The sequence below is a fragment of the Chelon labrosus genome (genome assembly GCF_963514085.1).
Source record: "Chelon labrosus genome assembly, chromosome: 17".
NCBI lineage: Eukaryota > Metazoa > Chordata > Actinopteri > Mugiliformes > Mugilidae > Chelon > Chelon labrosus.
Genome location: NC_140350.1, coordinates 10,319,810 through 10,340,990, shown reverse-complemented (window position 1 = coordinate 10,340,990; position 21,181 = coordinate 10,319,810). Strand labels below are relative to the sequence as shown.

The following is a 21,181-nucleotide window of genomic DNA, read 5'->3' as shown; positions in this document are numbered from 1 at the left end:
CACAGTCAGTGCGGGGCAAAAAAAAATTATGTAAGTCTTAGGAAAATAACTGGGAGTCTACAAGACTGCCTGATAATCCATGACAATGTATGATACAAACGCAGATGCCTCAAACCAGTGATCGCTGGAGCTTAAATGCGAAACTTAAGCCGATTCCCACCTTGTAGGGCATACAAGCAAACTCACTTCGCTTCAGAGAGAGCTGAGATTGGTTTGTCCTAAAAGGCCACAAATTACGTTTAGCGGCAACATTGACACAGGGGGAAGCTGTGGATCAGTAGGTAGATCGGATTGTCCGCAAACCAGAGGGTTAGCGGACAAATGTGGAGGGGTAAATGTGACATTATGACTGTAAAAACAAGATCATTTGCTAGGTTAAGATTGGGTTCTGGTTCTGGCTAGTTCTTAAAATGCACGGATGGAATTATTTGCGTTTGCGACCACACTGGAAGACAGATTTAAAACTAATAAATCCGGCTTTTACATGCAGTTCCACCACCCCAACATGTGAAGACTGTGACTCCGCCGTAGCCAAACCTGTAGCTAACATTCCCATCCTGGAAATGACACCATAGAAGTGACAGAGATGCCACAAGACAACGGTAAGAACTGTCAGCTTTTGCCATTTGGATTTAAGCATATCTAAACAGCACATTACATAAACTATATACTGTATGTTGTGATGGGTGTACAGTAGTTCCATTCAGATGGTCCTGTTAAGCCAAAAATACATAAGAATGTATGCTATTTATATAGCAATGGGCCTCATAGTCAATACTTTAAAGAGCTCGCTCTTCACTCCCCCCCGCCTCCTTTCCCATCAAACACCCGTGCACACACAGCAGAACAAGCCTGAGGCATGCCAGGCCCGTTTGATTGAAATAGCCATATTCGAAGTCGAGAAGGGTGCCGTGTTAAAAGAATACTTGGCGGGAAAAAATAACTCCTTACATCAAAGCCCCCTACCCAACTCGTCCCATACCATACAACTGAGACTAGAGGAAAATTCTCCATGTTTGTGCACAGGTATGAATAAAGCCAGTCTACTGTAAACACCAACCTGGGTTTACATTCATGCACACACTTGTCCTCATTTGAGTGTAAATCCTTTCAATCTCCCAGCACGGCAACTGTGCACCTACATGTTGCTCAGCAGCAGGTTTATTCCCATCCCAATTCTGAGCTGGTGCTGCTGTTCTGGCTGTGCTCATCCACCCAGCAACCCTGAGGCTAATCCACCGCAAACCTCCCCTGGCATACCATGTCGGGCCTGTGTGCAAGCGTCATGGAGTTTCGCCTGCGTGTTTTATTACTACAGTTCCTGGAGGGATACACAAAACTCCCCAGGACCCCGACAACGTGCAGTCCAAACATAGTTTAAAATTTAAGTTCCCTGGATCAAGAAGGCAATAAGAAACCACTCAGACTAGTTGCACGTGTGACATCCTTAAAACAGAGATCCCAGGTTAGTGTCACAAACATCCAAGCTGCTGCAGTGCCCTTGGGAAGACAGTTTGTTTCCAGCTCCAGGGTGATGTTGAGTAGTTGACCATGACTTCTGAACTCTCACCTACAGTGAAGAGCAACAAAAAAAAAAAAACAATTTCCTGGCATGGATCAATAATATGACATTATCAAAACGCTATAGCTAAGACTTATTTCTCTTTCTCTTTAGTCTTTTAACTGGAATTGATGACTCATGACCTCTGAAGAGGAACGCCACGTTAGACAGAGTACGGTCAAGGTGAATGGGTGCTCAATGTTCAGTCCACGTCAAATATATCAACTTAATGAAGCTGCGTATGTGGACAAAAATACCCGTTTGATGATGAAAGAAGAGGGGGCAACTATTGATTTGTCATAAATTCTGCCAGACAAATCTTATGAATTTGCTCTTCTCTTGATCCTGGTTTATACCTTTTAGGCGGTGTGTCTATATGCATCCCTAAGCCCTGATACTCAAAAGTAAATGTATGACTCTCTCTCCAGCACCGCGATGTCAATGATAGAGATGTACACATGCCACATCTCCTTAAATTACCCCAGCTACTCATAAAATATTCAAACTGTTTGACAATAAGTATTTCAGCTCGAGCGGCTTAAGACTGCCCATGAAGCTGAATGCATTATCTGGCGAGTCCGTTCACGCCTGATTGACAGGCATGAATAAAAAATAAATAGCTTATGCCATATTGACAAAGAAAGATCTGTCAGTAAGAACAGAAAGAAATCTTGGAGTGGGTTTTAAAGGACATATTTTTATTTTTTTTTTGCATCAGTTGGCAACGCGCCATGCCTTTAGAGACTGAGAAAGAGGAGATAAAACGGCATTTTGATGGGAGTCATTTGGCAAAAACAAGCGAGTGGAGACGTTCCAAGAAGTGGAGGCAAAAAATCTGGACTACGTGTCATAAAAAAAAAAAGAGGAGGAGAGGGAGGAGGAGGAGGTGGATTTGGAAAACACGCACTTAATCTTGACTTAATCTTGTAATTCAAGCAATATGTCAACCAATATGTGATAGGAACATGAGGTATGGAGGGTAGTTTGCAGGTATTTTTCATGTATAGTTCATTCCCCTACCTTAACACACACACACACATGGCTGGTGTGAGGTTTAAACAAGTAGAAGTGAGCTAATGTATGCATGGCACTGCTAAGGAGAGCTGAAACAACAATCCTCCGTCTGCACACCCTCCACCAATATCACCCCACCCCGGGACCCCGTGGGTCCCCCACGACAATACCATTACAGAGGTGGTCGAGGATCCTGTGTGTGGTCAGCTAATAAAGCGATTGTCTGGCCCTGAAAAGAGGATTACTTTAATCTAGTAATGGGCGACGTCGTGCGGCCTATAGTACTGGGGTAAGAAGGTCAATGAGAATTGCTGAGAAGCCCATTGTGAGGCAATCAAAGCCCCCCCGTCCACCCATCACCCCCCCCCCCAACTCGCCTGCCCTGCACTGCCCTCGGCTGACCCTCCAGCCCATTCAAGGCTACTGTAGTTCACCCATCTGGAAAACCCGAAACACTCTTTAACTCGACCTCAAGGGGAAGAGGTTGGACAGAGGCGTCTATAAACAATGGGCGCTCCCACCTAGCACCCATTAATTATTGACCACCGCGGTGGGATGTTGGCAGTGAGCACCCTCAAGAATTCCCCTCCAACAAAAAGGCAATTGGAGTGAAATTTTTATGAGGGCTACTTAGGCCGTGCTCCGACCAACAATAGCACTATATCAAAGAAAACAACCTCCTTGTTCACTTTAGTGAATGTTGGGGCAATGACATTAAAAACACAATGGCATAAAAATGCAGGGCTGTCTAAGAAAAAACTGAGGTAACATAACAGAAAGTATTCCAAGTAGTTGGCATCTGGTGACTGTGTTTGTTGTCTTATATGTTTAACATTATTCCTGCACCACTCACACTGGACTTCCTTGGTTGTACTTACTAGTGTCGCCTGCCACACCTACACAAACCTTTGCATTGTTTTTAGCTCTTTTTTTTTTGGTCTGAATGCCAATTTCTTGTTGCACGACATGGCGCGATGTTGAATTTCAAGTCAGCACTCGAGCACAATTGCTTGTTCTTGCATTTCTGGGAAAAACATACATTGACATGTTTGCAGGGGAAATAAATGCCTGAAAGCAAAATATAGAGCAGGAGTATTCTGACAGGTGCTTCCAACTTTGTGAGCACTCCTCTATGCTGTCTCACTAACTCGTATTTCTTTTCAGTCTTTCTCAGCAGTGCTGTTAAGCTCACACTTTTACACAGAGCCCTGTCATTTTCTGCATATGTGCGGTTTCACTGCTAAGTCACTGACACCGTCCACTTTTCTTGCATCACAGCCGTGCCCGAGAGGTGAAGGAGGTGAATTATCAATCTGACATCAGCATCTTTCTGCTGGAGGTGAGCCAGCCTGTCTGTGTCAGCTGACCCGCTGTCAGCTGCCTCTGTCCACTAAAACAACTTGTGGCCAAGGTCCAACTGATGCGGCAGTTCTGCGTTTCAAAAATACACAAATGTGTCCACATAGCTGGAGCAGATGGTCAGGCTTTGTATCCTGCCTGGTGCCCAGTGCCCACTTTTTACCCTGTTAAGTGTGCCATGGCCGTGCCCCATCATACCACTGAACCGAACAGGGAGGGGGTGGTGTTGGTGTGACTGGGGGAGGGAAGTGCAACAGTTCCAATTTTCCACCCTGTCAACAAACTCCAAAAACAGATGGATCTTGGAAGAGAAATCCATTTAGCTCCACTTGAATGACTTAAGCCCCCCGTTCGCTGACCTTTTCTAACTCAGAGGTGGGAGCGCGTCTTAAGGAGAAATGAATCTTGTGCAAATGAACACGAGTGGAAATCAATAAGCATTCTCCACAGCACTTCGCCCTCGTATTTACCATTTGCACACGGGTCAAATATGCCTAAATCCCCCTGAAATACCCTTTTACCAGAGAGATCTGTTGCCTGGCATTGCTTCTGCCATACCAAATATTAAAAGGTGAATGCGTCTCTTGAAAAGTTGCAGTTAATTTTAAGTGAGAAACTTCCTTTGGAGCAGTTATTTAGCTGTTACCAGTCAAAGCAGAAAGTAGGGACCAGACAAATCATGACAGAAGTGAACACAGATGTAAATCAAGGAGCCAGTGAGGATGTGGGAGAACTTGGCAGGTGTAAAGATTTCATCTGCCGTGACAAGGGATAAATCATTACGGCCAGTTGACTGGGTGGTCCAGGTCAGTTGCCCGAGGAAAGACAAACCCTGACCTCATGACATGATACAGGGGTATATCACATTCAATGAAGTTGACATTAAAGCCTATACTCAATGAGATGCTCTCGAAGCTTGAAAACATGCTCCTGATAAGACGGCAACAAACATCCCTCTGCATACAAGGGAAGAGCATAAGCCCCTACTTGATATGCAGAGAGGGAACCGTGCCAGTTAACATAATGCATATATAACATTGATTGATTCAGAAGGGATTGATATTTACTGCCAGAAGCTGATGCAGCCGAGTAAATTCTGACTTTAAATCTCTTGACAGAAACAATACACATCCTCAAATTTAACCTGAGAGCACCACCAATGAGAAGACGCCCAATTACTTGACTGAGATGTCCACTATAACACAAGCAGAATGTGTTGTCAGATAACAAGGGTGACTCATCCAACCGCATAAAATTATTTGTCCAGTAATTATAATGAGCTAGAAAACAATAGAACGTGTTATACAACGTTTAAAATTGGGTTTCCAGCTGCCACAGTGAGTGGGCGCACAATAATTGCACTTGATTGCCCCGTAACTAAATGAGGCTGACCAGTGATATGAACAAGGTGTCCAGTTACCATTGCCAAACGCCCTGCAGCTTCACTGAGCTCATAAATAACCGCAATATGCTGTTCAATATACGAAATGATTTTCCCAATAACTTCTCTCACTGGCTCAATAACAACAATAAACTATTGATTGCAGATCATTCAGATTTTTATGATGCTCCATTTGCTGGTTTAACATTCACTTGTACTCTGATTTCCCCGCTTAGCGACGGAACCGGCAACAAGATTCTTCTCCCTCTGTCGCTTTAACGTCCTCCCTTTTTATCCGCCCGGTAATAACGCTCTGATTGCATTCAATTGATTTGTTTGAGCCGAGTATTGATTGCGCTGGCCTCTTGTTCTCGTTGTCTGTCACGAACGATGCCTGAAACTCCCCGGACGTATCTTGCTACATGTTATTTGTGATGCATTGATGGGTTTGCTCTAAGCAATCCTTTCTTGCTTGTTTGCACCGGTCACGCCAAACTGTTTTCAGTCATTGCATCTGTTATTTGCGTCGCATTCATCTATTCCGCTGATGCATCTCATTGTGGCTCTCTTTCCTTCTTTTGTTCCTCTTTCTCTTGATTCAAAACCGCCTGTGATTCATCATGACGCCCCCTATGGACACATTCAGACTGATATAAGCAGCACATTTAAAAAACACTGGGCTGCACTCACTGATAAAGCAGTGGTGCTAACACACACACACACAAAATATGTATATATACCCAACCCCCCTAAATCATTAGTTCTTAGGGGATATCCTAGCTCAACTTTTGAACCTGTGCAGCACAACATGCAAATACAGGAATACTTTTTAGCATGTAAGCTGACAAATAAGAGACAGAGAGGTAAGCGTTGCTGGTAATGACTGTCCAGCTCAGATTCTGCCTCAAAAGAGAACATGCTCTGCAGCTCCTTTGTCTCTGATAAGCTTCCAACCTGACATCCTGGCTAATATTTCTTTCTCTTAATCTTTACCCCGCAGCAACGCACCCACACCACACACACCCTTGTGTAGTACCGCCAGAGGGCTACTGCTGGCCTCAATGAGCTCTAAAAGGGAGTCATTTGCATCCTGTAAGACCATGACTAATGACTCTCAATTAATCACAATTTTAATCAAGACAATTCAGTGATAAAATACATACAGATGTCCATACAATACAGTCAAGACAGAAAAAAAAGACACATAAATTGGTCTTTTTAATCCATATTTGGCTCTGCCCCCGTTTAGCACCTAAAATTGAATTAGTAGACACAAACTATAATCAGCCTTCCATTGGCTTGACGAATGTTTATATCCACATGTACGTACACACATATGGTATGAGAGCATACAAATAGAAACTGTGTTAATGTAGAAGCTGGGAAACAACCAGCTAGCCGAGTCATTTAGAGCCAGTGTTCTGGCTGTGATCAGCAGCTTGGAGAGATAATGGGGTGTGATTGGACACAACAGTTGGAGCAAGGGGCCCTTATTGTTCTCTGGCCCCTGTGCTACACTGTCGTTAAATAGGGGGAGGAAGGTTAATGCTCTTCCTCACACCACCTGTTGTCAACGCCTCCCCCACAAGCCGCCCCCCCAACCAGAAGCCTCATCCTTCTGCTTTTGTCTCCCTGACCCTTTATGACACACACACACACACACACACACACGCTGGTTGTACTCGCCTTTAGCATGGTCTAATTAATTCATGGTTATCCTCTGGAGGAGGGTTTGGCTTGTGGGCCCGGCTCAGTGACCGGCAGACGGCCACATCACACAGACGGGGTTAAGCCAGAGGCCCATGGCCTCACTCCGGCCATCTGATCCCCCTTTTTCTGAGACCAGAATGACCATCAGCTCTGTCCTCCGCAAGGCAGGGATGTGCAATCCCATTAGTGAAGCACGAACACACCTCAGAGCTCACACACACAAACACAGGCAGGAGATGTTGTTATCAATGATGAAGGATGGCACAACTGATTTATAGTAAGGATCGGGGTATGATGAAGCATCATGGTGCACTTACACTGATGTCCGTGTTGTATTTCAGCAGATTAAAGCAGATTTGTATTTACAGAAAGCACCTGAGCAGGAAAAGGGGCGTAAAATAAGACAACAGCAGCCAAGCCAAAATCAGATCCAGTCAAATCAGTACAAGAAAATACCTTTTCCCCAAAAACGTCCTTCAAAGTCAAGTCTGTTTAAGCAGATTTTTATTAAGATGTTTACGACTAATATGTACACCTCATCTGCTAGAGCAATAACACAAGAACACAAGGATATAGAAATATAAATGCATGTATAATGTGAGGACTGCTCATTGCCACCAGGAATCGACTAGTAACGGGTTAATTTTCAATGTTAGACCTCAGCGTAGGTCAACGGCCTCTTTTTCTTCCAGACAGACTCAAAATCATCTTATCTTTGACACAAGCAGATGTCTCACAATGGCTTAACAGATAATATCAGCTCATTCAAAGTGAGCTAAAAAAAAAAAAAAAGGCTCATTCATAATATGCTAACAGTCGAGAACAGCTTCAGGCAGCCGCTTAACCGTTGCTCAGTTTATGTTAATAGATACAGCAAATGCCTCCATCAGCTTTATTTCACCTCTAACATACTCCTTCCACCAACGCTGTGGCACGGTATTAAACCGCTGCTGCAGTATCATGACAACTTCATTAAACTGGTGGTTAGCGGGGCAGTCACCTCGGTTCCAGCACAGTTCGGGTGTAAACAGACAGATTGCGGGTCAATGGCTGTATGAGGTGAAAAGACGCACAACGCAACGGGACTGCGCTCCACTGTGAATGACAGCACGCCCTGCAGAGCTCCTATCACAACCCATATGGCTCTAGAGCACTGGGGTTAATAACAGAGACAGAGGGCAACTCCGGGACAGAGCAGACAGCAGAGAGGGGTGGGTGTGGGTGACTTTATCTCCTATTTCAGAGCCACCCAACCTAAACTTCTCTTCCACTGCAACTTTTATTTTTTTCTAACCCCTCAAATCCTTTTTCCCATTTCTAAATCCCTAGCCCCTGAAATCCATTTTTCTGCGTGGGGATCTCAGTGATCAAAACCAGTGTGACAGGTGTGTATACCTGTGACTGTGTGTGTGTGTGTGTGAGAGCGACAGAGAGAGAGAGAGAGAGAGAGAGAGAGAGTGAAAGAGAAAGGAGGATCCAGTTGGTAAGAGCGCTGTTCAGCTGTCTCTCTCTCCCATACCGGTGTCTGGGATTACTAGAGGTGAGAAAGTTCTTCCAGACTAAGACTAAGACTTGCACATTCAAACTCAAACACACACACACACGCACACTGAGAAAAACTTCACACACAGACAGAGGAAGTTTTATCACATCTTCACCTGTTCATTCTCTAAATTCCACAAGGCAGCTGCTATCCTGAACCTCGGGGGCTCGACCTCCAAACAACCTCAAAAATTGGATCTTAGCTGGTCTGGAGGGGAATAAAATCCTTACAGACGGTTTAAAAAAATGAAACTAAATCCCTTGACTCAACCCCCTCCACCTTAGAAAAAGAACCTCTCCCCCTGTTGATGTGAATATTCATGAACCATAAAGCCAGGCAGTAGAGACGTAGCAGGCATAATAAAAACGTCAGCGGTGTAAAACACTCAAAAGGAAAAAGCCGCCAGGAACTTGGGCAAGTCACTCTGAATGTCAAATCCCCACCCAGGGGTGTCTGGCCCGTTAGGTCCATTGTGCTTGACTGACATTTATGCATCTGACATGAATCGGCCTCTGCTCCCGGCACGCAACTTTGTAGGGCGCATTTTCAGGATCAAAGAATCTCTCTTAATGCGTGAAATAGGATAGGACTTGGGCATGAAACAGACATTTTTGGAAAGAAACACTTAATGCAGCGATGTAGGATATGTTCTTAAAGCTAGGTAATGTGATATACTGTTTGAAAAGAGCAAAGGAAGAGATTTTTAAGACTGTTACTGCTGCATGACGGCTACAGCTACAGCACAAATTTAAGCACGCCGTGTTTTCCACTTGGTACCCAGTCTCGGATTAAGCTGCAACTGCTGATATTTGGGAAAAAGCCACAGTCCCTGCATCAAACATCCATTCATCAAACGTTGTCAGTAATAGCAAGTGGAAACTGTTACAGGGGTAACTAAGCAGAACCGTTCCTAATGAGCTATTGAGTGTCTAAGTGTTACGAATGCGCGCAAAGGAACAATGATCTTCACGCAGTTGAGATTAAAAATGATTTCACCACTCACCAAGCAGAGTTGATGTTACAACCAAGACTTTTTGACAACTTTGACAACTCCGAATGCACAAATGTGGATTTGTAAATGTAAGCGTGAAGGGACTCATCTTTATCTACTAAACATCCTGCATTTTAACACTTCATAACACCACTGAGGAATGCAAATGCACATACTCTTATGTGATATATCTATTTGGTGAGGGTTACACTTTCCTTTAGTAGTGGACACATTGACAGACCACCTACTCAACTGGCGTCCTCTTGCATGATAGGGGTTTTGTCTCATTTATTCAGAAATAAGAATGACTGCCAGAAATCAGCATTCTCTGTTAATTAGTAACGTGACGCTTTTAAATTATATCTTGCCCTTTCATCTTTTAACTAACTAGACGAATGAATAAAGTGGAACTAATTAGTTTTAAATCAGCGACGTGCTCATGCTGATGTACGCAAAGCAGAAATGTGTTAAGAGTGAAGTTGTCGTATTTGCTCCGTAATAACCCGGCGTCTATGTTACCAGAAATGTTAACAGGGCAGCGGTGACATTACTGTACGGAGATTAGAGCTTCGTGAGAGTATGTACAGCACGTAATGTCAGAACGGAGGAAAAAAAACTCTAAATAAGTAACGACATCTACTTTTGAGGAGTGAGAGAAACCTCGCAGCTCGCTGGGTTCCAGAGTTTGTATCATGACAGCGTGCCCACAAGGCAGCACTGTTTGTGGTTCTGAAACAGCAGTAGGTGGAGATCCACTGTTTTGTCACAGCAGCTGTTTGCACAATATTCCTCTTTGCACCTCAAATAATGTGGGTAGTGATATGCATCAGAGCATGACGCTAATATTGTATCAGAAGTAGTGGTTTGAGATGCATTTTAAGGCTTGGTGTGAACACACATATATCTAAATCTGGTCAGCTGGGACTGGATCACTCAGGACATGCTCATGCTAGGTCTAAACTGGGCCATTAAGTACCACTGAGGTAGAAAGACCATTTATTTAAACTAGAATACCACAAATTTTAAAGTTGGTATTCATGAGGATGTTCTATGGTGACATGCATGTTGCTTTATAAGATATGATAAAATAATCCTTTAATTTATCCCACAGTGGGGGAAACAACATTTCTAATGATAGGCATGGGAATGATGAAGATGAGTTCTAACGACACTACTAACTACAAGAAAGGTTTTCTGTCACTGAGAAATCTGCAAACATTTTACAGATCCACTTAAACAGGGTCTCAACTGCAGGCAAAGCAAAATAATATTCGTAAGTTTCAAACTACAGCTACAGTAAAAGACAACTGGGTCAATTCCACATGAGAAAATGTTTGGCAATAACAGCTCTGCTTTTAGAAGATTTGTGCTTTTTGTGCCTGTATACACAATGGACATTAAGAGACTATCATATGACATAAAACCATACAAAATAAACCAGTTCCAGACACGCTCTCCGGTCATGTTTGTCAGCACTGGCAAAATCTGTGAGTTCACCCATCCTGCAGCACAGTGGCAATCGCGCGGCTCTCAGCTTGCAGCAGATGGACTGTGAGGGGTTAAACCGCCTGAACCTTCCACCCTTCCTACTGCGTTGGCTTCCACCCCGATACCAAATATACACACCAATACACAATGCAAGCTCTCCTCTCAGTTTGCCCCCAGTGCTTCCAAGTCACAGACTGGGGAGCAAAGTGACACCATGCCACAAAGTGCCATCTTGTGCCTACACTGGTGCCATGCTGAGTCCCCTGGCAGCTTCAGCGGGGCCTTTGTGCCTCTGGCCTTATCACCCAAGCCCCAACGGTGCAATGCAGAGGGGACTGGAAGGAGCTTTGGCTTTGGCAGTGGCCGCTGTTTGCTCTATATAACCTCTCTCTCTCAAGAAGCAGCACTCCAAAAGTGTGTTTGTGTGCTGTCAGGCGCACATTGAAGAAGACACACATAAAGAAAAAAGAACACCAGCACGGATTAGGGATTCTTATCTGCGAGAGTGCTGTGTGCCAACTCCCTTTGCATGTGTCTGTTTGCAGACAGCTGCACAAAATGTCACCTCCCGAAAGACCACAGTCTTAGGAGAGAAAGCCAGGCGTACAGAAACATAGATGGACCGATCAGCACGTGGCCCTGAAAGCCCCGTCTGAATGCAAACGTGACGCTGCACAACCTCAAGGAGCCTTGTTTGTGATTCTGTTGGTGTTGGCCTTCGGTGGAGCGTAGACTTTCTGGTTACCCCTAACGACTGCCACATACACCTCAAGGGGGCTGAAAAAACTAATATTAACACCATGTTTCTGGTTTTGTGTAAGCGCTATGCTGATGCCACAATTAAGAAAATCAAACAGAGCTTATTTGGAGCTCAAAGGGCGCGCTTTAAAGTAGCACAGTGTAAAGAAACCGTAGATAAACACGTTAGGGATTATTCACACGGAGCGAGAAATTTCTGGCATCTTTCGCTGCTGCATTCCTTCCCTCTGCTTCCTAAGCAGCTCTGTGAAAAGTGATTCACTACACCTCCACCTATTCTACCTGCCTGGTTTTCGGCTTATACCTCAAACACCCTGCAGCTCCTGATGTTGATGCGACAGCGCAAGACTGAGGTGAAAGGTAATTCGACTTGAGGGACAATTTTAAGACGGACACATTGCGCTGTTCCCGGCTGTTTGCAGAGGATGGATGGCGAGTGATTCAGGGGCTGTTTTTGTCTGGAAGCAGTCAGGGGGAAACTCGGTGTGATTATTAACTTTGGGCCTGGAGCCCTTTCAGGAAAATACGACGCCCGGCTGCAAGGTGTTCGACAAGATTCTAGAGTTTCACTGATTTTTTTACTGGGAATGGAGCCGGTTTTACCGTGTTCAGCTGGTTTGGGTTAGTGCTATGAGGAATTCCTGGTATGGTTTCAGATTTAAGGGGTGGGCGATATTAGGGGAGGCCTTAGAGAAGGGATTAGAGGAAATGTTTCAATCTTTCACCGATGATTCTATATCAGCTTTTGACAGGGACTTTTCTTGCCTAAATTAGTAGATAAGCGAAGATCGCAGAGGAAAAAGCTCAATTTCATACTTTACTATGATGTATGATGTGATTCCTAATATTAATATACACTGATCTGGCATAACATTATGACCACCTTCTGAATATTGTGTGGGTCTCCCTTGTGCCTTCCTTGTGACTCATCAGAGAATGGACATGGACCTTCTGAGGGTGTCCTGTGGTGTCTGGCAACAGAATGTTGTTAGTGGGGGTCCTCTGGGTCGGGCCTCTGTGGATCAGGCTTGTTCCAGTGCATCCCACAGATACTTGATCTAGTGAATTTGGATGCCATGTCAACACCTTGTGCTGTTATTCATGTTTTTTGTGTGTCTGCTGCCATCAAGGAGTGTCATTGCTATGTGGTGGTCTGGTCTAGGTGCGTGCTACATGTCTAAGTAACATCCACATGAATGCCAGGTCCAAAAGTTTTCCAGCAGAACATTGAACTGTCACAAGATGGTCGATGTTATTTACTTCTCTTGTCAGTGGTCATAATGTTACGCCTGATCAATGCAAGCACACATACTTCCAAACATTTTATGACAACGACAACGTGGGCACTACAAACTTATTTTGCACACTTTTAATCACAAGCTGCTCTTGTCAAAACTCTGTCCTGTAAAGTTAACAGTCTCAAAATTTAAAGGTGATCTAAAAGCCAAGATTTAATTGGCTGTCCACATTTCACTGAAGTGCCACTGTTCAAAAGCAAGTTCGCCCTGGAGAAAAAAAAATAATAAATCAAGAGGTGTCTGTTGGAACCCCATCTGACAGGAGTTTGTTGTACTTTAAGGCACTAACATCTGCTTGGGAGACGCTGCCAACTAACAGTGGCCTTTCGTCCCTTCCCGGCGAGACAGTTTTTCAGCTTTCCTGTCCGGTGGTAACAACTGTTATCTTTGTCGCTTGGGCTAGCTGTCATCCATCTACATTAACAGACGCGGTCACAGAGGCCTGCTCGCAGCACGACAGAGCCGGGCTCTATGGAGAGGAAAAAGATAGGACACAGCATCGGCGGGTAGGGGAGGGGAGGGGAGGTGAGGGGAGGGGGCCTCAGGGAGAAAGCTGCCGAGAGATCTGACACCAAGGTCAGGGGTGGCGTCTTAAGTTAACTCAGCCGAGTGAAGGCGATGATAAGAGTCCTTTGAAGCTTCCCCTGCACTCCTCTGCTTTTATACTGGAGCTAAAGTTATTACACGTGAACTCTATCTGTGGTTTAATTCCTTTCTGAAACGACATGATATTTGACACCCACTGTATCGAAGAGCTCTGGACTATCTATTCTGCCTTTTCTTGCTCATATAAAGATATGTGTATCAGTGCACGTCATGCTCCTTTCTATTTGAGCATGACTTTCTCTACAGTTCTGCATTTCTGGGAACATGCTAAAAGACCCTCATGACTGAATTTCAGTCTACTTGGATACATCATACAAATGTTCATTTTCTGCCACATGGCATCTGCCCTTAATACCAACTGCAGACCAATCACAGCTCTTGCAGTCTGCATCGCACTGACGCATAGTTACAATTCTGGACGTCAAGCTCCAGCGTTAACGTCTACATATGGACTGGGTTGTCCGCGTAGCTACGGCGTCACAAGTGACACAGAAGCATAAACCGCCTATAAGCCTTGATAGTATTTAAAAAAAAAAAAAAAAGACACTTACTTGCCACCTCCAGCGATGCATTGCGACTGACGGCCTCGCCCAGGTAGTTGCGTGCCACACACACATAGATGCCTTCATCGGGTTTGCTTCGCCTTCCGTGTACAATTCGCAGGAAGAAGAGGGAGCCGCTGGGTAACAGCATGCGGTGGGACCGGGGGTCCTCCCTGTCGGTCTCGACCCGTTCGCCGTCTTTGTACCATTCCACCACCGGAGTGGGCCGCCCCTCTGCCTTGCAGTTGAGGGTGGCCGGCTCCCCCTTGGACACGATCAGATCGGACGGATGTTCTACGATCCGAGGAGCCGCGTCCTCTAACCTGGGTCGGGATCCTGGACGGAAAAGAGCACCACAGGGAAGAGAAAGGTGTTAGGATCCTGTCATTTGTGCTGGGAATTTATTTCTTTTTCTTTTTATAATGTTCATAAAAGAAGAAATGAAACATAATTAACAGTCTGTGTTATTGAGAGCTAATAAACAACGAAACTGCTCAGTCATTAATGCCAATTGATGCAAAAACCTAATTTCAAGCATCTTGAATATAAACTGGAGGTGGAGCCACAATAAAAATACACAGACTGAATGTACTGTGCTTGCACTTGTGTTAAAGGTGCACCTTATTCATTTATACCAAAACTCTTTTCAATCATTTCAATCATTGCAGAAACGCATAGTTTAATGGGCAAGTAATATAACTGCTCATCAGTTACATTAAAAGCATAAATCAAAGAGGATGATGTGAGAAATGACATGCCCTGAATTCTGCATCTGTGAAACTAAAACCAAATTCTCCGGCAGAAGAGATGAGGCACGGGAAGAATAAATGTGGTAGAACCGTGCGGCTCAGAAGCTCATGGGGGAAGTAGTTTGAATGAAGTACAGCAACACTCAGATATCAAACATGTACAACCAACTCCATTCTTCACTTTCAACAGAAAACACTCAAGAATATGAAGACATTTCCAAGTTTAAACAACTCTGCTGCAAGTTACGGCTGCTAATCATCATAAAAGTATCGCGTTTCGGGTCAGAAAATCTCTTTGGATGCTAGAAGCAGAGGGAGAAGGAGCTGGGGTACAATCCACAGGTTTATGTTTTTCATTGCTTTTTCTCCTCTCCTCTCCCCTATCCCTCCTCGTCCTGCTCCAATTTGAATGACAGCACGCTGGCAGCACAATTATGTATGAAAAGCAATAACACAAACTCAAGTGTCGTGAAGGTACAAGTGAAACTTCCCCCCGGAGAGCAAATGAAAGAATGACAACGGGAGGTGCGTCTTGCCGGTGTTTTCCGGTTTTGTTCCAGTGGTGATTGTTGCCGCTTTTCTGATGTATTTCTGATTTGTCTCGCCTTCCGACGTCAAGCAAGCCGCGCTGTCTTTGAACTAAAATAATTTTCCCACTGTCACAGAATTCTGATGTTCAGTAATGCCATCCAGGACTATATTATACATTATTCACGGCAGGAGATTGTTGTGAGTGGCTGTGCATATGACGGGAAGACGAAAAACATTAATCTTGATAAATATTGGAGAATATCAAGGAGAATGGTTGCTCTGCATTGCAAGAGCTTTGTTTCCATCCTGTGATTGTTGCATTGTTATAGTTCGGTTTGGGTTTGCTATACAAGCCAACAGGTAGACAAAGAAAAGGGTACCTCCAGGAGGTAATCAAGATAGTGACAAGATGGACATGGGCCTTCTGAGGGTGTCTGGCAACAGAATGTTATTAGTGGGGGCCTTTGGGTCCTATGGGTTGAGGGGAGGGGGCCTCTGTGGATCATCCCACAGATACTTGATCAGTTTGGGAGATCTAGTGATTTTGGAGGCCAGGTCAACACGTTGTGCTGTTTCTCATGTTTTTTTCAGTTGTTCCTAAACCGTTTTTGTGTGTGTGCCTGTGTCAGGCTGCATCCTGCTGGGGATGGCTGCTGCCATCAAGGAGTGCCATTGCTATGGGGTGGGGGTGTCTGGTCTGGTCTAGGTGGGTGGTACATGCCTAAGTCACATTGTCACAAGCTGGTCAATGCTATTTACTTCTCCCATCGGTGGTTTTAATGTTGTGGCTGAACGGTGTATACGCTGGCAGCACGCGCACATTGCAAGCAGTATGAAGGAGTCCATCATAAGAAAGGGGGTTCTAATGGCTCATCCCACGGGTGCATTAATAAGAGGCTTCAGCCTGTCCTAATAACATCTGATAAGAAAAGGTGTCAAAATTCCTACCCTCAAAGGGACAAAGTGACATTTATAAAGATTTGTGGCATTATAAAACCCACCTTTTGCTCATGGGGACGTACACCACTGCCTGATGGCGCTGCGCTCAATGCAATTACATTCACACAGATGGAGAAATGGGAAGGCTCCTAGTTTGTAGCGGGTGACTGGTGTCTACTTTCATGCACTGAAAGCACGTCTCAAGATATAGATACACTTTTCACATTGCATATTTCACTGCAATCAACGCCATCTCTTTTTTATTGTGCTCAAGCTGACTGAAAGCTGGAGGTGAATGAAGCGACTTTGATCACAGATGAGGCTGAATTTAAGGTGTCAGACGAAGTTGTTCCATTAGAATACCACACAGACTATAAATACCATGTCGCTGCTATTGTGTTTTTGACTTGGAGTACAAATGTGAAATTAATATTTGAAATAAATGAATAAACGGTGATCTGCATTCAGCTAGGGCTACAACAATTTCTTTTCATTACTAATAAATGTCAGTACAAAAGGCATACAATAGAGAAAAGACGTAACTACTCAAATCCCCTTCTTACCCGGGAGAATGGAAGATAAATATTTATCCTCTGTACAACTGCACACAGTATTTCAAGGAATTTGGCAGGAAGATTACCCCTAGCATCTCTGAGAACTTGCCACATCGCTTCTGTGGATATGTCTTAATGTAATCCCAGGCTGACTTGACGATGGTGAGATCAGGGCTCTGCAGGGGGGCAGGGCTCCTCATTATTCTTGTGGCTGAAAGGATTTGTTTGAGTTTGGAACCAGTCATAAAATGGTTACTGGCTGCATTTTCAGTAATAATCTAAGGTATTGCAGTAAAGTGTTTTGCCATACAAATACATTTGTGTAGACTGACGTGAACAAATGTGTAGATTATTTGGTCAACGGAGCTCCAAACTCATCTAAGCTTATCAAATCCTACTATTTCTACAAGGATTCAACATAGCGCTACCAGATAAAACAGTTGATTCAATAAAATCCTAAAAAAATGAAATAAAAGCAGCATTGTTTTACAAGGTTACTCTCCGGTGGAATAAAACGGTTGTCATTTTGTTAAGTGCCAACCCTCCTGCCTCAAGGTCTACGAGCTGCAGCCGCAGACTGTTCGTCTAATAGCTTTAAGGCAGCATATGCATCACGGCTGAACTGTCTGGCTATCTGGCTGGGGGTATCCGGAGGGGAGACGGTGGGGTGTTCCTACACGGCGAGAGCTCAGCAGGACAGAGCCTTTAAGAGCCGACTCATAAATTTTACAGTACAAGCTGGTCGGAACAAGCCATGTGGAAATGTAAAGCAAAGGCTTTAAAAGAGGACGAGACCACCATGAGGGACTGAGCTAAATACCATCAAGAGAGTCCAAGTAACAACCTCTGTACAAGGATCCTTAAAGATGATACGACTGCTGTCCAAGGAAATGCAGGCTTGATAAAATGATCTGTCGACTGCTGTCTATAAGTAGCAATGCTCTGTAGCCTTAATTTGATATGGGGAGTGAAAGAAAACAAAAAACAAAACGATTAAAAAGTACTATGATGGGAAAATGTTAGAACTAGTCTGACATTTTTTGATAGGAAATTTGAATTTCTGTGGTGAGCCGTGGTCCCTCATCTACCGAGCTCAAAGTGAGTGTAGATGTACGTAAGAGAGAAGGGCAAGGCTAGAAAAGATCAACTTAAATCAGGTTGAATGGACAGCTCCAGCCTGGAGAGTCTGACCGGTTGTCTCAAGAAGGTTTTCTAATAGGAACGTCTTAACCCTCTAAGGACCTATTAGCTCCTGCCCACGGTGTACCACGGTAGGGTGGCAGCAACTCTTCAAGATTTGAGCTAATGGAGCCGCGGGGATGCTGTAGGAGCCAAGCCTGTGGAAGTCGGAGTCTGCCTGACAAGAATGGTGTGTGGAGAGAAGATGAGTTACTGTCTTCACTTGCCACGCCAAGAGAGATTACTTGACTGACCTAGGTGGGAGATTTCTCATTTTAATCCAAGAGCTGAAAATATTATTTGTTGCCTTTAGAGGCACAGTTTCAAAAATGGAAATGTGCAGATTTGTGAAAAATTAAGGGAAACTCTTTTAAGTGCATCTAGAAATGCACTGCCTTGTAGAGAAAGCATTTGATTTATCTAAAGCTTTACATCCCAGGACAAATTAACACTCCCTACGGGAGAAACTCCAAGGCGTTGTATATGTCCCAAGAAGTTTCATTTCCCGGAATATCTCCCATGGGTAAAATTTTCTGATTCAGAAAATTCCGATATTAAGTGATTTATAAAGCGTGTAGTGGTCTCAAGCCTCCAGACAGACAACAAATCCTAGACTTTGGCATTGATCCATTGGTCGTAAAATGTCTTGGGGTGCTCCAACCAGATAACCGTCTCCCACAAACAACAAGAAAAACAACCTGTTTTCAGACGAAGGTGTTTTTTTAAACTGCAGGGTGTATTGAATGATTCCATGTATTACTATATAGATGTAGTGAATTGATTACAACGCTGCGCCTAATGCGATCACACTGATCGCATTAGGCGCCATAACTCTCACACTAAAAGTTCTTCACCCCTTAAAATGCACTACTCCACTGAACAGCAGAGGCTTTTTCAGCTTCACCTTCCTCCACCGCGGAAACAAGGCTGGCGGGGGCATTTACAGGAACGGCGCCGTAATTGGCCTTTTCAGCCTTTCTGTTTCCACTCGCATAGGATCCAGACTTGGGAGGTGGCGGAGTAATTCTGCCACAGCTTTGACCACATTATAAATTCAAAGCGCGTCAACGCAGAGTCTCGCCTTGCAGTTGTTCACGTACCTGTGCGACTGACAGCAGCAACATTAGAAGCCGGTGTAAATATCTGCTATGCCAAGTTTATTTACTGATCTCAAAGTAAGCCTGTAATAAGCCTTTTACAACAAAGCTGCATAGCGTCAGACTGCCGATGTTGAGCCATACACTCCAGTCACACACCTCACACTATACGGTAAACATTGGTTTCTCTTGTAGCAGTTATCAGGCTGGTTCTTCCAGGAAAGTAAAGCACAGCGTTCTATATCTTGATTAATTCCACTCAGGATAAACTTTCCCTCACTAACCGAGCCGCAGACTCAACACCAAGAGGGCTCGTGTGAAGCACTCTGTAATTATATAAAACATCAGGACAAATGTAGACACACGAAGAATTACTTTCAAACAACTTCAAAGTCTTTAACTGGAGGAAAAAAGGGAGGAGAGGACAGACTAAAGCCTGAGAGGGGGACAGAGAAATAGTGAATATGGCGAAAGTGAACAACAACAAATGAGAAAAACTGGAACAAAACAGCCACGGCGAGCACGAACTCCCGCTGCAATGTCCTTTCTATAATGGAAGATGTCGAAGTGCTGAGGCAGAACTTTTTCTAGTTTGGTACAAGAAGAAGAGGCTCAGTGTGTCCCGCTAATATAAAACAAGTGCAGAGGACCACTTGCAGTTGATTCCCTGCCCTCCTTCCACCCTGCCAACTCCCCGAGCCTCATTTCACCACAAACACAAGTGGACTTTTATCCCCTAGCAGATTTGCTTTGACAGAAAAGGCAAAAAACATCTCAAGTATATCTCCAGTACTCTTGACATGCGTCGAAATGGCACGAGAATGAAGTTGAGGACAGTTGACATCTTTGAAAAACAAACCTGACACATGTCAATTCTCATCACTCCGAATACCAAGTTAAAGTCCTAAAATAGAGACATTTTAAAAAAACAATCCTACTTTTTTGTTTTAATTCAAAACTAGGCCTGCATTTTAAGTTATGTTGACTAAAAATGAGTTGATATTGAAGCATCTTCTGAGACAAAAATAGTCTCATTCCCATTATCCAGAAATAATATTCTGCTATTAAAGTCACAGGTCAAATGAGTGACTGTCAATTTGTGTTAAGCACGTGAGTGGTGCTGCTGTTGGAAATAAAAAGCCCTGAGAGTTTATAAAAAAAAAAAAAGGGGGAGGGAAAGTTGGTGGAAGTTACTGTAAGCAGCTCTTCACGTTTGGAGCACGGATAGCTTGGAAATGTTCATTTCAACATAATTTAACCTGACACACTATTTGCTTTTGGTGACAGCCTGTTAAAGCCCTTTTCTGCACCTAGACAGCTCTGGATGTAAATATGCACTTACCTCCGCATCTTTCCCAGACTGCATTTCACAGGCTCAGACAGTATTTTTCAAACACAGATGGTATAATGATCAGCTGATGGTCTGACTCACGCAATAAATCCGGGAGGGGGTACTCATTTTGTCTGATATTTGTACGAGGATCAGTCTTGAGGTCAACACAAATCCTCACACCTACTTACCAACTGCCTCACTGCTGAAAGTCCAGCATGCAGTCTGCCCTGGAGCCAACTACAGACTCAGTGAGGAAGAATTCAGATCCTTTAATTATACCACACTGTAAAAAAAATACTCTTATCCAACACTTGTAAACATTTAAATTAAAGTTAAGCAAATCCATGAATGTAGAATGACTGGCCAAGGTGACAAATATAATATAATAGGGCTGTGTATCGCTATTGATTTCCCCAACTGTTTCATATAAAATGTCCCGATTAGGTTTGATTCAGTATCAAATCATTTCGAGATATTTCAGTTTAAAAACTATTTTTCTTAGATATTTCACACCTGTCTTCGTCCTTTTTAAATCCAAAATGCTGCC

The 21,181-nt window shown here is 43.9% G+C and overlaps 1 protein-coding gene across 1 annotated transcript in view; it reads right to left on the bottom strand.

Annotated features, from left to right (window-relative positions):
- Positions 1–21,181, bottom strand: part of robo3 (roundabout, axon guidance receptor, homolog 3) — a gene marked incomplete at its 5' end in the record, with an annotated part of 150,698 nt that overhangs the window by 51,413 nt on the left and 78,104 nt on the right. Inside the window, one exon of the mRNA XM_084564084.1 lies at positions 14,262–14,588. Coding sequence (XP_084420210.1) covers positions 14,262–14,588 — 327 coding nt within the window. The remainder of the gene's footprint in view (positions 1–14,261; positions 14,589–21,181) is intronic.